The sequence below is a fragment of the Euprymna scolopes genome, chromosome 30 (genome assembly GCF_053919585.1).
Source record: "Euprymna scolopes isolate OS-2025 chromosome 30, ASM5391958v1, whole genome shotgun sequence".
Lineage (NCBI taxonomy): Eukaryota > Metazoa > Mollusca > Cephalopoda > Sepiida > Sepiolidae > Euprymna > Euprymna scolopes.
The window spans coordinates 65,687,511-65,705,720 of NC_136511.1; the positions used below are offsets into that span (position 1 = coordinate 65,687,511).

The following is an 18,210-nucleotide window of genomic DNA, read 5'->3' on the forward strand; positions in this document are numbered from 1 at the left end:
AAAGTCATTTAGCAGCAAAAACGCACATGAACCTACCAATGAGAAATATAAGAATGAAAAACCCATATTGGAATCCTTCAACCAAGTTATAGAAACTTAAAATCTAAAAAAAAAAAAAAATTAATAAAACCTGAAGCAAAAAAAATAAAACCTAAATAAATAAAATAAAATAAAACTAATATTGAAACAGATTAGTAAATGTGTCAACAAATTCACTGTTCCCACACAACTATTTTGTATCTAGAAATGTAAACAAAAAATAAAAAAGGAAGGAAGGAAAAGGGACGGATAGAGAGTAGTAGTAGTAGTAGTAGTAGTAGTAGTAGTAGTAGTAGTCTCGTCCTTATTACAATTGTTCTTATGTTTGTCAACGGGTTAAAATTGTTTAGTTGTAAGAAAATAGCGACAGTATAGTTGCAATAAAGAATAGTTGCAAAACACCCTCACTCTTCCCATGTTAAATAATACTTTCAAAATAATAACATTAATATTTCAGTGCGCAGGTCAAAATCTGCAAAAGAAGCGATTTGTGTTTATTTGTTTATGTTGTTATGGGTTAATGTTTATGCACGCATGCACAACCGAATGTCATAAACCGGGAAAGTGGGTTACATCACTCGTTACAAGGTCATTTGAGTTTTATAATTATGTAGATTGATTACTTTTCTTTTTTTCTTATCGATTAGTTTTGTCTTCTCTTCCTATCAATAGAGAAATAGAGAGGAGTTTTGTCTTTTTTCTGATCGGTTAGTTTTGTCTTCTATTTATTAGTTTCATTTCAATAGCTTCATGTAATGAACAAGAATTACATTATGGAACGATGGCAAGCACACGAGGCTCAATACTCACTCAATAGAATTTTTAAAATAATAAAAAAAATAAATAAATAAAAGGATGTTAGTGAAACATACCTTCTGGCAGAGTAGTGACCCGAACAATATCACTTGGAGGCCCTCGGCCAGCTTCATTTTCTAACGAGATCTGGAAAATATATTCTGTTCCAGGAAGTAGGCCAGTTATGTTAGCTGAATGACCATCAGAGGCATAATAGTGAACATCTTCATCTTCGCAACCTTCGATGGGACTTACAGATTGATATCTCACTACATACTGCTTCAGGGGGCCATTTTGATAAAACTTGGAGGGAGGCTGAAATTAACAAGAAAAAATAAAAAATTAAAGGATGTTCATAGCAATAGAAAATGGTCATGTTTTAACTATGGCTGTGTCAAAAAATTTCATTTGTCACTTTTGTATTGAAAGTCTACCGCTGCCAACCAAGGAAAAAGAATATCAGGTTATTTGTAAGCAGTGCGATGATGTATGGAAGTGAAATATGGCCAGTGAGAGTTGAGGACATGTGTTGCATGAAGAGAAATGATACCATCACCAACAACAGTTTTATCATTAATCCTGAAAATGGATGAATTTAGTTGAAAACATTTGATTTCAAATCTATATAGTAATACACTAATACAAATATACGGCATAATCACGTTGACACATTGGTTCCTGTTAGATCACCAAAGTTAAGCAATGTTGAGCCTGGTTAGTACTAAAATGGGTGACCGTTTGAGACTCCCAGGAGCTGTATGTGCTCTCCACTTATCTCGGCATTGTTTCCAGTCATCCTGGACTTCTCTTTGCACTGGACACAGGCAGTGCCGATTCAGGAGAGGTGTGGGTAGGGATTGCGCAACCCTTGCCTCACAATTACACGCGCAGCTGCCCTTACAGGGGGTAGCCATTGTCTTTTGAGACTGAATGGAGGCTTCCAACACAAATGATATCATAATGATACAATGGGTGTGCAATGCGAGTTTTAAAAACAAACTTTTTTTTTTACTTGGGAGTCACCACTTATCAAGGCCCGAAGGTCACTCGAGGATAAGGTCTAAGGAATGTAAGGTGGTAGTGTAATGGTGCAAATTGGGTAGAATTTGATTATTTATGAGGACGGCTCAACAAGAATTTGTTTACATTGGACTTGAAGGCTACCATACTGTATTCAACTGGGAAACAAGCCAGCAGAACAGTGTTCCAGTGTTCCACAGGCGGGCAGTTCTTGGAAAGGAGCTTTGTTTACGGAATCTGCGTTTAGATTTAGGCACAGATAGAGTGGAGGAAATCATATATAATGGTTGTAGCTAGTTGAGTGTTTTTTTTTTAAAGTTTGGCAAGGGGGCCATAGATTAGAGTTCAGTTGAGCACTTGCTATGAAGATAATGATAGAGCAGAGACAGGCTCACAACGTCTCTTCTGTGGGAAAGAGGTTGCAAGGAAGAGGAAATGGCATCACCTACTGGGTTTCGAAGTCGGTTTTGTATTCTATTAAGGTTGGATAAAGCATGCCAAGCAGCTCCTGCCCAGATGCGGCAACAGTACTCGATTTTAGGGTGTACCTGGTTCTTATACTGGTTTAGATCTGGTGAGCTCTGAGGAATATTAAATCTGGACAGTATAGGGAGATGTGTGCAAAGTAGAAAACGAAGTGTGATGAGCAGTGAAAGTTAAGGACATGCGTTGCATGGAGAGAATAAAAGAATGGACCTGTAATGTCAGTCTTAAAAACATGCTTAGTTTTGATGAATTCAGATGAAGATTAAATCTAGACAGTATAGAGAAATGTGTAGAAGAGAGGAGACTTTGATGGTATGGCCACAATTAAAGGATGGATGAAAGTCCTTGGGGTAGTAGGTGTAGAACAGCTGAGGTAGTATGGTCAGTTCACAAGGGAAAGCTGAGGAAAACTTGGGAGAAAGTGATAGGTATAGATTTATTTTTGAAGCACGGACTTCAAATTGATGATGATGATGATGATGAGGATGAGGATGATGAGAATGGTGATGAGGAGGAGGATGGTGATGAGGAGGAGGATGGTGATAATGATGATGATGGTGATGATGATAATGATGACGATGGTGGTGGTGGTAATGATGATAATTGTGATGATGATGGTGATGATGATGATGATGATGATGATGATGATGATGATGATGATTCACCATATCAGCTCTGAAACATGTTAGTGAAGCTGAATGTGCGAAAGCTTGATTACATTTTGACAATAAGTCGGCTATATTGGCTTGGTAATATTGTGAAGAAACTTCTGCATAAAATAAAATCCAGAGAATTCGAGGTGGAAGGCTGGAGGAAAGTTGTCCGTCCATTCATAGCCTTGAGCCCCTGGATGGGGCATAATCCATCCACAACTTTGTAGTTTCTTTTGTGGCAAGGAGTCCTTTTTTCGGGGTGAGGGTGCTGGCCCCACGCCCAACCTTTCTAGAAGGTACATAACAGTGCCTAGCCTTCCTAAATTGTCACCCATCTGGTACTGGCCAGGTTCAACGTTGCTTAACTTTGGTGATCTGGCAAGAACCAGTGTGTCGACATGACTGTGCCGTACAGAAGTAAGTTGTACGACCAAAGAAAATTTGGATGCAAACCATCAACACAAGTTCATGGAATCTGAATGGAAATATTTTTCAAGATTTCCACGCTTGCTGATTGCAGACTGTCAGAAAACATAAAAGAATCAATAAAAATTGTCTTTTTTACCTGCCATGTCAGATACACAATCCTTCCTTTCAGTGGTTGAACAGTTAGATTTTGGGGACTGGACGACGGAGCTAAAAAAAAAAAAAAAGAAGAAAAACAAAAAAGTAGTTAAATAAAATTGTTGACGGATTCAATTTTATTACTACAACTAGCTGACCCTACCCGGCGTTACCCGGTATTCTTAATGTTTAAAGTTTACTTTTTATTTTTTGTTTTCCTTTTAAAAGCCAGAAGTGGCTCTGTAGTACCACTCCTGGCTACAGGTAGTGTATATGTTTGGTAGTAACGTCTTGAAAAAGTACCAAGAACAGCACTAACAATTCATATAAATCTGTTAAGTTGTTAGCTACTGGAAAACACCAGAAAGTATAGTTGAAAATTATTATGAATTTATGAATTCATGGTAATTGATAATAATTATTAATTCAGAAATTGTATTTCGTAGATGATTTTAGGAATGTTGAAATCTTGGTTGTTATTGTTATTGAAGCCAAAGTCAAGGATATTGTTTAAAGTTAGGGTTGAGGTTAACAAAACAATTCTGTAAGGAATTCGAAAATTTATGGAGCAAGTCAGCTGGCAACAACGTGAATCTATATCCACATGTTTGCGAGTGTGATGGGTGACGTCATAGGAATTAAGTTAATGTAATATAAAGTTCAATTTTTGGGGAGTTGAGATGGGAGGATTGAAAAGAGAGGATCGACTTTGTAACACTGGAAGCGGCGCCAAGGGAAATCTTCATGATGTAGTAACGTGGCATTTGTGGTTCTAAAATAGTATTCTGGCTGTGAATAATAAATGTATGCATGTTCGGTATGAACCTGGTCTTTGTGCTTGTCTTTTAAACCCAGGTACGTAATCTTGTCTTGTACTCCCCTCATATATGTACTCCCCATCATAAACACTTTGTTGGGAATATTCTTAACGAAACATTTTATGCAATTTGCATAAGTGACTTTATGCAAATTAGCCACTATTACCTGAGGAGAGGTCATATATAAACACTAGAAAAAGAACCTTGGACGAGCAGAGTTCAAAAAGGAATTTACTGAAAGGAATACCTCTGTCACCTCATTTCTTCAATAAAAAAGAATATCTCCAGAACAACCGTTTTGAAAACTACCAAACTTAAAATTGACATGAGTATTACCCTTTATTGTATTTGTAATTATAATTAAATATAATTTGTTTTTGAATGCAATAACTTCGTCCAAAAAACGGAAGGTTGTTTCTGGCACAAAAGATTGTTCTTTTCTATAAACAAAAAAAAATGTGTTAGAAATAACTAACTCAAGAAAATTTCCAACAACTCACTCTTAAGTATATAATCTTATGACACAAACATATACGTGCATATTGGTCTTATATGCTATTTTGGTTCTCTCTTCATTGCTCCTCCTGCCCCAGAACATCTAGTCTCTCTTCTGTGGCCCTCGTACGCAACAAATGTATTTAAATCGGCAAATGTAAAAAATGGATAAAAACGTGAATGTTATGAATGCATCACCAGTTAGCAAGTGCTAATTCAACAACAGGAATTTGGGAATGGAAGCGAGAAAACATTAGTTATTGGACAAAATATATTTATATACCAACAATTTTCTAAAGATGTAAAATATACTTTGAAAGATCAAATTTTGTTGAGAAGTTTTAAAGTTCTTGAACAAGAAGTAGAGAAAAGCATTAGAAAGTTTGTTTCAAAGTTCTGTTGTGTGTATGTGTGTGAGTTTACTTTTTGGGTGGCTGTGTTGACTGGAGATGTAGTGGTAGACTTAAAGGAGCTTCAGCATGGTGTACTCCAGTCACTTATTTCTAGGATGGATGTTGTTAACGTAACAAGTGTAACTACGGAAGAACTGACTTCAGTTAACCAAGCCATTGTTTTATAGGAGCTTCTGAGTTTGTATCGGCTTATAATTTTGACATAGACTCGTTACTTCTGGACTTTGAAACGATTTTTATTGGTTGGAAAATATTTTGGAGTTAACACGCTCCTGTGAAAACTAACTTGCTTTTAGAAGTGACAAAGAACACAAATCCAAATGAAGCAGAGAAAGAAAGAGTGTAGCAATTAAAGACATTTGCTTTTTAGTATTCAGTCAAATACAACTTTGTATTTAATAAGAATACTTTTTTATCATATACTAGCAAGCCGGCCGACGTTGCCTGATTGTAAAATATGCTTAAATATGATATTTTAATTCATGTAGATTTCGTATTCATTATTATAAAGTAAATTATCTATTGATTATTATATTGTACTCAATATATGGTTGTGATTTCGAAAAGTAAAAAACAAAATGACCTGGGTGCCATCAGCTACAATTGAAACCAAAACATACAAGTCTCCAGCTTCATTCCTTAGCCTCTGAGCCACACTCATAAGCATATAAATAGTTTAAAAAATAACGTTCTTTAACCTATCAATGTAGATTTATACATGGAAACGGGTTTAGTCGCTTATTTCTGCCAATAGTAAACAGTTTTATTTCAATTTTGACCCCTTAGCAGCTATTTTTACCAGCTAAAAACCAAATCAAAAGTGTGCTACAGGTACAAATACCCTGTATATCAAATTTCAACTGCAGAGACCAAATATATAGAGAGGAGTTTGGTAGAGACATTTGCACACAGACACACTGACAAGGTCACTTTTATATATATATATATATATATATATATATATATATATATATATATATATATATATATATATATATATATATATATAAAATATTTCTGTGTGCTAAAACATTTCCATCTTAAATACTATGGAATAATGCAAAATGTAGAAACTATGCATAAATAGAGGAGTTTGGTAGAGACATTTGCACACAGACACACTGACAAGGTCACTTTTATATATATATATATATATATATATATATATATATATATATATATATATATATATATATATATATATATATAAAATATTTCTGTGTGCTAAAACATTTCCATCTTAAATACTATGGAATAATGCAAAATGTAGAAACTATGCATAAAAATAATTCAGCATAATAATGAAATGAAACGAATCATCTAATAAGAAACCATAAAAAATTAATGAGTAATTAATTAACGCTCGTTTTTCAAAGAAATATGCAGATTAGTTAACCTTTGTGTAGTCACGCGCATATCCATAACCGAGTATATTAAGAAGTTCGTTTTAATAATATTTGAATAAAAAAGTAAGCTTTTAATATCAATGTCAGAGTGAGAAAAAAGCTCAACGTTATAAGTATATAGTTATATTAGCAGCATATATTATTGGCAGCAGGAAAAGCCAACCTGGAACAATGTACACATAGACATTTCCTGTTCAGTATAGAAATTGTTTTTGGTAAGGGTCACCAATTAAGATCCAAAAGCCGCACAATGCTAAGTGTAGCAACAGGAGCAGCGTTTGCTTGCAGCTTAAGATTTTGAATATGTTTTGTAACATCATTGCTGATTGGTTGTAGCAGTCAACTTCCTTTCTGGCATATCCAATCAGAGGCTAGCTCTCAGGCCAGCTCACCTCATAACTGAGTTTATAAAAGGTTAAACACACAGCAATTCTGTTTTTTTTTCTTTATATACATAGTATGGCCTCTATTCCGTTTTGAGAGACAATGGATACCCCCTGTAAAGATAGCTACATGTATAATTGTGAAATAAGGATTGCATAATCCCCAATCACATTTTCCCTGAGTTGGTATTGCTTGATTCCAGTGGCAAGACATCCAAGACGACTGGAAATAATGCTGAGATAAGCAGAGAACACATACAGCACTTGGTTTTCTTAAATGATCACCCATCTTAGTATTGACCAAGCTCAACATCTCTTAACTTTGGTGATAATACGGGAATCAGTGTGTCAACGTGATTATGCACTATATACACACACATAACTAGATATAAACATCCCTTATGCCAACTGTTGTCAGATTCAACAATTTAACACTAATTGATGGACCGACATCTGCCATATAATATTTGCGATTCTAAATGTCTGAAAAACACTGAAAATTATCTTTTGAAAGTTTTAGTAAGCAGTAAGATGACCCCCTCCCCATATATATATATATATATATATATATATATATATATATATATATAATACGAAACTAGATCTAATGTCTGTAACATTTTTTTGTTCTTGAGATTAAGGGAGGTGGTGTTTGATCAACACTGCTGGGGAGCAATGATACTGTTTTGTTTTTAAATCCCCGAAACAGTGTTTCATGGTAAACAACTAATGATCCCTTAAATAAACATTAGTACTATAGTGAATTCGGGAGAGCAAATTGATGCATTGATTGCAGGTGATTAAATGACTTAGTGACTAAATAGTTTTCTAACGAATGATAAACAAATATAAAAATTAAATAGTTTTTTTTTATATATAGTTTTAAAGGTTAAAAAACTTTCAAGACTATATATATATGTACTAGCAGACCGCCTGGCATTGGAAAATATGCTTAAATATGATATTTTGATTAATGCTGATTTCATATTATTATGATTATATTATATTGGACCCAATATATAGTAATGATTTAAAAAGTTAAAAAAAAAAAATGACTTGTGTGCCATCATTGAGAATCGAAACCAAAACGTTTAGCTTAAAATTTACTTTTTCCTCTGATATTGATGCCTGAGCTATGAAAACATGTTTGCTGCAAGGCTAAAAATTAAAACATGAACCAATAGCTATTACGCTACGCATGCATATTCGTAATGCCGTCGTTCGACCTTCACCTGGCAAATTCCATTTCTTGAATTTTTACACTTTTGCACCGATTTTCCCCAGCTAAAATCCGAATATAAGGTTTTGCATGGGTTCGAATATCCTATATATTAAGTTTCATGTTTGTAGACCAAAAACTGCCAGAAGTTTGGTAGGCAAAATTTTTTAAACAAAAATATATTTGCATATATAAATATATATAGAAAGAGGTTTGTGTTTACTATAACCTTTTTACACAAATATTACACATGTATAAATCATGTAGAATATCTGCATGAATATAATTACACATAATAGTTAACTCTAGATGATCATCCCATAAGAAAACCGAAAAAACTAATAGGGAATTAATTAAAATGAATGTTTAAAAGAATATGCAAATTAGCCAGATCTTTTGAAGATGGAGGCAATTCAACGACCCATATATAAGAAAGTTGTATTTTCTTTTTAAAAAAATAGAAAGGATGCTTGCCTTTTTTCTATTGTTCTTGGCCTTTGGGCTGGGATGAAAGTGTAGTATCTGTTCCGGTAGATACTGCAAGCTATGACTAGCAAAGACCAGATGTGGGGGCAACCCCACATGCCTGACCTTTAACCAGCTCCCATTTCCCACCTCTCGGGAGCTGGTCCCCTTTTTCTCTTCCCCCTCCCTTCACTCCTCACATTAAAAATCGGCCTTGTGCCTAATTTGCTCGGTGGGGGAGCAAATAAATACCATCTGTTCCGGTAGATACTGCACTTAAGATAATTTGTACCAGTCAATGGAGGGGAAACCCTCTATACTGGGACAATTATTATTTTTGTTAACCAGAGTGCCCCCTTTTTGCCTACTTTTAGGGGAGCTGGTTTTTACCTCACATTAAAAACGGCCTTGTGCCTAATTTGCTCAGTGGGGGAGCAAATAAATACCATCTGTTCCGGTAGATGCTGCAAGCAATGACTAGCAAAGACCATATGTGGGGGTAACCCCACATATCTGAACTTGGTCAATGTAGGGATCACCCTACAGACCACAGTTACTATCCAGCTCCCATTTCCCACCTCTCGGAAGCTGGATCCCCCTTTCCCTCCCCCCTCCCTCTCTCTCTCCACATTAAAAAACGGCCTTGTGCCTAATTTGCTCAGTGGGGAAGCAAATAAACCAATACAAGCAAAGACCAGATGTGGGGGCAACCCCACATACCTGACCTTTAACCAGCTCCCATTTCCCACCTCTAGGGAGCTGGTCCCCCTTTTCCCTCCCCCTCCCTTCACTCCTCACATTAAAAATTGGGTTTGTGCCTAATTTGCTCGGTAGGGGAGCAAATAAATACCTTGCCTTTTTTCAGTTGTTCTTGGCCTTCAGGACGGGATCAAAGTGTAGTATCTGTTCTGCAGATGCTACACTTAAGATAATTTGTACCAGTCAATGGAGGAGAACCCCTCTATACTGGGACAATTATTATTTTTGGTAACCAGAGTGCCCCCTTTTTGCCTACTTTTAGGGGAGCTGGTTTTTACCTCACATTAAAAACGGCCTTGTGCCTAATTTGCTCAGTGGGGGAGCAAATAAATACCATCTGTTCCGGTAGATGCTGCAAGCAATGACTAGCAAAGACCATATGTGGGGGTAACCCCACATATCTGAACTTGGTCAATGTAGGGATCACCCTACAGACCACAGTTACTATCCAGCTCCCATTTCCCACCTCTCGGAAGCTGGATCCCCCTTTCCCTCCCCCCTCCCTCTCTCTCTCCACATTAAAAAACGGCCTTGTGCCTAATTTGCTCAGTGGGGAAGCAAATAAACCAATACAAGCAAAGACCAGATGTGGGGGCAACCCCACATACCTGACCTTTAACCAGCTCCCATTTCCCACCTCTAGGGAGCTGGTCCCCCTTTTCCCTCCCCCTCCCTTCACTCCTCACATTAAAAATTGGCTTTGTGCCTAATTTGCTCGGTAGGGGAGCAAATAAATACCTTGCCTTTTTTCAGTTGTTCTTGGCCTTCAGGACGGGATCAAAGTGTAGTATCTGTTCTGCAGATGCTACACTTAAGATAATTTGTACCAGTCAATGGAGGAGAACCCCTCTATACTGGGACAATTATTATTTTTGGTAACCAGAGTGCCCCTTTTTGCCTACTTTTAGGAGAGCTGGTTTTTACCCCACATCAAAAACGGCCTTGTGCTTAATTTGCTTTGGTGGGGAAACAAACAAATAAATACAAAAAAAGGGTTTTTAATATGAATATCAATACACAAAAAACTTAAATTTATAGGAGCATATATATATATATATATATATATATATATATATATATATATATATATATATATATATATATAAATGACTGCTGGCTGCTGAATCTTGTCTGTGTTGTCTATGGAAGGGGCAGACCAAAATGTTGAATCTCTTATTCTACTAATTCATGATTGGAAATTTTCAGGTACATGCAAAGAGAGAGAGAGAGAGAGAGAGAGAGAGAGAGAGAGAGAGAGAGAGAGAGAGAGAGAGAGAGAGAGAGAGATTTGATCCAGAATTTAGCAAGATCATATGCTACATAGCATTCAGTTATTCGTTTTAATATACTTTCCTATGTGCAGTAAAGTACATTTTAATTAATCTTAAATAATTTTTATTAATAAAATAATATTGTTTTTGAATAACTATTTTGTTAAAATAACACAATACTTTCATGTTTTTTTTATTTTTATTTCGTTTCGGTTTCTTACAGCTTCAATTTTTACACAAAACTCAAACATAGCAGCCATTTACTTCCTAGGCTGCTGTGTTTGCACATTATCCAGCTCCTCTATAGGTGAAGCACTCTGGTGGAGGAAATGATAATTTCAACATCACATACTTGTGAGACCTATCACCAGCAGTAGCTTCTGTAACATTGGCTCCAGTTAAAAGAAGCCTCTGTTTGATTCCTCTACAGGTTGTATTTTTTCTGAAAATTTTCTACATGTCCAACACTGTAGAATCATTCCCTATTTAATTCACTAACAATTTTACCTAAATAAAATTTTACCTAAATAAAATTTTTCTGTACTTATTAGTTCAACCAAAAAAATCTTTGCCTTTTCTTTTTACATTTATGAAGCTGTTCTAAGGGAGTTAAATCCTCTCCTATAAAGTGACTTTTCAATTTAAACACTGAAAAAGTCATTTTATAACAGAGGAGTACTCTCCCTTAGAATCTCCTTGATCTTTTGTATTTCTTCTGACGCTGCTATTCTGTCCTCGGTCAGTGAAAGCAAGCAGAACTTTCTAGACTGAAGTAATTTAATATATATATATATATATATATATATATATATATATATATATATATATATATATATATATATATATATATATATATATATATATATTAATCCAGAGTACTCGGTATTAGGGAGCTATATTTTCCCCTTTGGTCTCTATGTAATTTTGTTTCCCCTGTTTATTTTTTATATATTTTTTTTTTTCTTCTTTCCCTTGCCATATTCATGACTTTATTTTTTTTTTTTAATCGTATTGTCCTCGATTTGGCTCTGTTGAGTGAGGATCGAAACCGGGTTAGCTGGCCTTTATTTTCATTTTTTATTTTTTAAATAATCATTATTTATATTGGTCTATATGTAGCCATCATATATATATATATATATATATATATATATATATATATATATATATATTAATCCAGAGTACTCGTTATTAGGGAACTATATTTTCTCTTTATTAAAAACCGACATTGTGTCTAACTCTACCACTTTGTTGAGAAGCAAGTAAAAAGGAACTTCATATAAAAATAATTTCTTTCAAGAGAATTGGAGATTGATTGGGAAAATTTGTGATTCAAAAAAAAAATTAGTGTAATTCATAATTGATCTTAATCTCGTACATAGGAGAGTTTACATTACATACTAGATACCATCATCAATTGTTTTTGGTCTCACTATACAAAGGATTGTCAGGACAATCTGACATGATCATATTTAACCTTATAAGTAAAACCTGATCAAATATTCAAAACGTCATAGTATTTGAAACTTGGATAAGATCTTCTCATCGAATTTAAATTACCTACTTAACATCATTCTTGATTGTCTTTGGTCTCTCTGTAAAAGGGATTGTCAGTAAACTCTGACCAAATGTACAAAACAACATAATATTCAAAACCCAAATCAGACCCTATCAATACGGCTATAAACTGGCTCATATAAAGAACGGTGCACCTTTTAGTGACGTGACCTCAAATAGCATCACTTAGTTGGATACTCCAGCAGATTGAGTGGATTATTGTCCCGATAATAGCAAAAAACTTAAAGAAAGATATCTACTATTATATGAAAGGAACTTTGTGTGTGTGTGTGCATGTGTGTGTGCTTGTGTGTGTGTATGCATGTGTGTGCATGTGTGTGTATGCATATGTATGTGCATGTGCATGTGCATGTGTGTGTGTGCGCCTGTGTGCGTCTGCGTGTGTGTGTGTGGGAGTTCGTTCCCTATGGACTCTGAAACAACTGGACCGATTTTTATGACATTTCACCAAAATGTACTTTATGTGTCTGAATGATGCACCGTCTCCTACTGATGTCACTTCAAATAACAGCACTTTTTCTAGTTGTTCCATGATTTCTTGTCGTTGGATCCAGCAAAATACAGAAAAGGGCCACAATAAATATATTTATTATATTATTATATAATTAACTGGCCAAGTATGGAAAGGAAAATTAGTGTTCTTCATGGCTCAAGATCCCCCGCTGTATGGCTAACACACAATGGCTTATATGAGAAATGGTGCATCTTCTCAAAGTGATGTTGCCTACAGTAACAATACTAAGCTGGATATTCCACCAGACTAGATGAATTCTTGTCCTGGAATTCAGTAAGACCAAGAGACCACAAAAAAAGGTATTCTATAACTTATTTAAATGGTCAATTGAGAAGAGGAAAATTAATATTCTTAACTCAAAATTAATATTCTTAACTCAAAATTAATATTCTCAGCTCAAAATTAATATTCTTAGCTCAAAATTAATATTCTTAACTCAAAATTAATATTCTTAACTCAAAATTAATATTCTCAGCTCAAAATTAATATTCTTAACTCAAAATTAATATTCTTAACTCAAAATTAATATTCTTAACTCAAAATTAATATTCTTAGCTCAAAATTAATATTCTTAACTCAAAATTAATATTCTCAGCTCAAAATTAATATTCTTAGCTCAAAATTAATATTCTTAACTCAAAATTAATATTCTTAACTCAAAATTAATATTCTCAGCTCAAAATTAATATTCTTAACTCAAAATTAATATTCTTAACTCAAAATTAATATTCTTAGCTCAAAATTAATATTCTTAACTCAAAATTAATATTCTCAGCTCAAAATTAATATTCTTAGCTCAAAATTAATATTCTTAACTCAAAATTAATATTCTTAACTCAAAATTAATATTCTCAGCTCAAAATTAATATTCTTAACTCAAAATTAATATTCTTAACTCAAAATTAATATTCTTAGCTCAAAATTAATATTCTTAACTCAAAATTAATATTCTCAGCTCAAAATTAATATTCTTAGCTCAAAATTAATATTCTTAACTCAAAATTAATATTCTCAGCTCAAAATTAATATTCTTAACTCAAAATTAATATTCTTAACTCAAAATTAATATTCTTAACTCAAAATTAATATTCTTAACTCAAAATTAATATTCTTAGCTCAAAATTAATATTCTTAACTCAAGATTTGAGACACAAAGGAGGACTTTAATGGAATATTTGAATATCTATGCGTCTCATATAGAGATCAAGTATTAGCCCCAGAGAAGGGGCCCTTTGATTTCTGAGAACTTTGTCCGAGGTAAAATTAAACAAAAAAGTAGAACATGCTGAAATTCATTAAAATTATTATTTATGCAACATCAAAGAAAATAAAAGAATGGGATGTTTAGACATTTTGCATTCTCATAATTTCAGTTTGAAAAATATTTTTCACATTTTCTATGAAAGATAGGAATTTGAATTACAGTAGTGATACATCTCACGGTCTTAATTAATCGACCGTGGACCATTCCTTCTATGAGGCAATGTATAGCCTTATCCAGGGGATCTTATTTGGGCTTTGAATACATTGTTATTTTGTGTTGCAGTATTTTTTGATATACTGAGGAGTGTCTGATCACTGAAAATTGGAAGGTTTTACTCATAGACACTGGTGATAGGAATTGATGAGTCAAATAGAGCCATGTTCTGCTAGCAACCAATCAGAAACCGGAGTTGCTCCATAAAAATATTGAATCTTTAGCATTCCAGCACATAATTTTTTTTTGTGTCAACACGAGAAATATCTTTTGCCCTTTACCTGCAAAATTATAAATTCCAGGACTTGTACAGAATAGCTACCCAATTGGAAACTTCTGTAAAATTAAACATGGCTTTCAATTCAAGGTTTTGAAAATTTGGTCAGAGTTTAGTTGTAGGGGGAAGTATCTTCATGCCAGGTGGTTCTGACAAATCTCTGTACAGAGAAACTAAAGACATTAAGGATGGTATCTAATAGGTAACTTTCAACTGGGGCTACCAGATCAGGTTGTCTGAAGATATTGGCTTTCTGGAACGAAATAGACCTTACATTGGTGCCTTTTGTTTTTCTACTTCCTTTTATGAAACTTAATTATGTTCTGAAAAAAAAAATCTTTCTGACTGGTTCCCTAACTTGAAATGTACCAAACAATGTTGCAACCCTTTTCCCTCGCCCATTGCAAAACTCATTCATGCTCTGCAGGGCAGGGAACAAAAACGATAAAATCCACTATAAAACAACTAAACCAAGCACAACAAACTAGCGATTGAAGATACAAGGAGCTTGAAGAATAAAAAAAAAAACTTCTAACAAAATAACTAGATGCAACATGAATACTGTTTCCAAAATAACTGGTTTCAGCATTAAATAACACGAAAAGGGTTGATATGCCATTAAAAACAAAACAAAAAAACCAACCAACCAATCAACCTAATAGATAATTAAACATATGTTTCTTTTTGTGTGTGTAAATAACTAATTTATTTTTTATTTCGGACTATTAGTCTCATCTTTATTAGTTGTTGTTTTTTTTTTTTTTTGATCTTTTTATTGGTTCACAACGTTTCGGCCAACTTCCTCTGGCCTTCGTCAGGTGGTAACCGCGACGGATAGGAACTTCGAATCTCCTAACTGCATTCTCAGCCATCACTGCCATTCGTTGTTGTTGTCGTCTCACCACATTTTGACCAATTAACCTCTGGCACGCTTCTGGTGGGATCGAAACCGCTATCTTCAGACAATGCGCATCTGGAACCGTAGAGATTCAACGTCCCTATCATAATAAATAACTGTTAAAACTTCTTTCAGAAAATAAATGTTCTCACCTCGCATTTCTGTTGATACAGTGAGTATTGAAGAATAGTTTCCCCAGAGTTCGGTCCCATTCTGCATATTGGCTGCCCTCACCTTGAAGATGTACGTTGTGAAAGGATGCAAACCTCGTACTGTGTGACTTACAAACGGGGTGTCGATGTTGATCAGTTCTTCCACTATTTGGTCTGGGTGAAAGAAAAAGGGGGTAAAAAAATTTTTTTACAGATTAGCAAAGGAGATAATCCAATTATATACACATGTTAAAACATTCTAAAACACTTTGAATCATTCTTTTTTTTTTTAATAAGGGAGTCACCGCTTATCAAGACCCAAAGGCCACTCGAGGATAAGGGTTAATGAATGTATAGTGGTAGTGTAGTAATCGTTAATGGTGTAAATTTGGTAGAATTTGATTATTTATGGGGATGGCGTAATGAGAATTTGTTTACATTGGATTTGAAGGCTATGTTGTATTCAACTGGGAAGCAGGCAAACGGAACAGTGTTCCACAGGCAGACAGTTCTGGGAAAGAAACTTTTTTTCATGGAATCTGTATTTAGATTTAGATACAGATAGAGAGTGGTGGGAAATCGTATATAGTGGTTGTAAATAGTCGAGTGTTTTTTTGTGAAATTTTAGCAAGAGGGAACCATAGATTGGAGTTCAGTCGAGCACTTATCAAAATAACGATAGAGTAGAGACAGGCTCGCAACGTTTCTCCTGTGGGAAAGAGGTTGCTAGGAAGAGAAAAGGGTATCACCTACCAGGTTCCAAGCCGGTTTTGAACTCTATCAAGGCTGGATAGGGTGTGTGTGTGTGTGTGGGGGGGTGAGTAGCTCCTGTCCAGATGTGGCAATAGTACTCCATCATTTCGATCCTTTTTGTTTTCCTTTTGTTATTATGTGGGGAACTCTTCATCCATGTTTTAAATAAAGAAGTATAAAACACTGATTGCAAGAAGAGTAGAGCTCCTTGAGAAGGATTTAAAATAGCAGTACTGATCCAGAACTTAACCAAAGATCGCGTCCCTGTCACATTTAATATATGAAGTAATCGATATGTGCTATATATCGATTACTATCACGGAGAGACAGCAGGGTGTTGAGTAAAAGGAATTAGAAAAAAAAACGAATAGTTTCTGTTTGTAAATTTTCAAGAGATCATAAACCCCCGGATATCCCCAGGGGCAGTAACTCTTGGCACACCAGGAGTTATCTCCCTTTTCATTGGTTTGAAACATTGCAGTCAGCATCTCCATCCAAAACGCTGAACCCCCCCCCCCTAAAAAAAAGAAAACGATAACAAATTCAGTACAAGAAGATAAAACTTTGTGAGTTTAATTAATTATATACTATTCATTAACTCCTGATCTTTGACACTTTATAACCAAAAGATATGTAACGAACATATTATACAACCTTTAGTCCAGTTGAGTGCATTCCGGACGAGTTGATACTTTTTGATGGTTCCATGTAATTCACGGGGCCTCCACCAGGACAGGTAGATACTCACTGGAGAAGTCTTTACAACTTGAAGTCTCACAGGTTCTGAGGGAGCTGATTAAAATAAAATAAAACAAATAAATAAAAACATTGGAAGAATTAGAATGACGTTTCTGAATTTTTGAGATGAGGATTGATTATTCATATTATTTGGATTCTTCCAATTAATGTTTCAAAGACACTCAAGCTAAGAACATTTGTCCGAAGAATCCAAAATAACAGGAATTAGAATATTTACTTATTTACAAGTATACTTTTTTATTTATTTATTTATTTATTTTTAATAGTTTAATATGAGGGGCGCCTCCTATTTGTTTTTTATTCTACCCTCAATGGATCAGAGGGAATTTCAATTTGCATTGTTATGATTACTGAACTTATGCATTCATGACCTGAACGTTTCATTTCTCTGTTGACGATATTGACGGTGTAAAATTCTAAGATGCAGAAAAAATTGAACTGATCAACATCTACATTGTTGAACGTTTACAAAGCCAATGCAGTTGATGTTAGTACATTTAAGAGATGGGTCCGTCGATCCCAGAGTGGCGACGGCGATGTGAATGACAACGTGTGTTCTGGACGCCCATACACAGCCACCACCCCGTCCGTCGCTGGCAAAAGTGCATTGAGAATAGTGGTGACTATGTAGAAAAATTAATTTTGGAATACAAAAGGTAGCTCGTTTCAATGATAGCACTCCCGTCTTCGTAGGTCTTCAACTTTCTTTTAGTTAAAAAAAAAAAAAAGTGGATGCATTACTTTTGGAATGACCCTCACATTTTTGGACGAATTGTCTGATTAACTTAAAAAATAATGTAAATCGTTTTAAGAAAGTTTGTAAATTTACAAAAAAAAATAGTAATTTCATGTAAATATCTCAAATTCCTAACATGAATTTTTGTCCAAAATGCAACAAGAGTTAGTAGTAATATCTACTTATATATAAAAGGCACTGTGTGTGTGTGTGTGTAAACTTTGCTGAAAATCTGACTGTTCTGTCTTTAATCAGATTTTTCGTTTATCGATTAACAATT

At 34.6% G+C, this 18,210-nt stretch overlaps 1 protein-coding gene and 1 pseudogene across 1 annotated transcript in view; one reads left to right on the top strand and one right to left on the bottom strand.

The window, feature by feature from the left end:
* The window catches only part of LOC145254833 (neuronal cell adhesion molecule-like), an 898,760-nt gene that overhangs the window by 490,284 nt on the left and 390,266 nt on the right, over positions 1–18,210 (bottom strand). Inside the window, exons 14-17 of the mRNA XM_080113668.1 lie at positions 17,090–17,227; positions 15,683–15,856; positions 3,559–3,629; positions 912–1,149 (exon numbers count right to left, since the gene is read on the bottom strand). Of these exons, the coding sequence (XP_079969794.1) occupies positions 912–1,149; positions 3,559–3,629; positions 15,683–15,856; positions 17,090–17,227 (621 nt within the window). The remainder of the gene's footprint in view (positions 1–911; positions 1,150–3,558; positions 3,630–15,682; positions 15,857–17,089; positions 17,228–18,210) is intronic.
* Positions 1,480–1,597, top strand: LOC145255090 (5S ribosomal RNA; annotated as a pseudogene).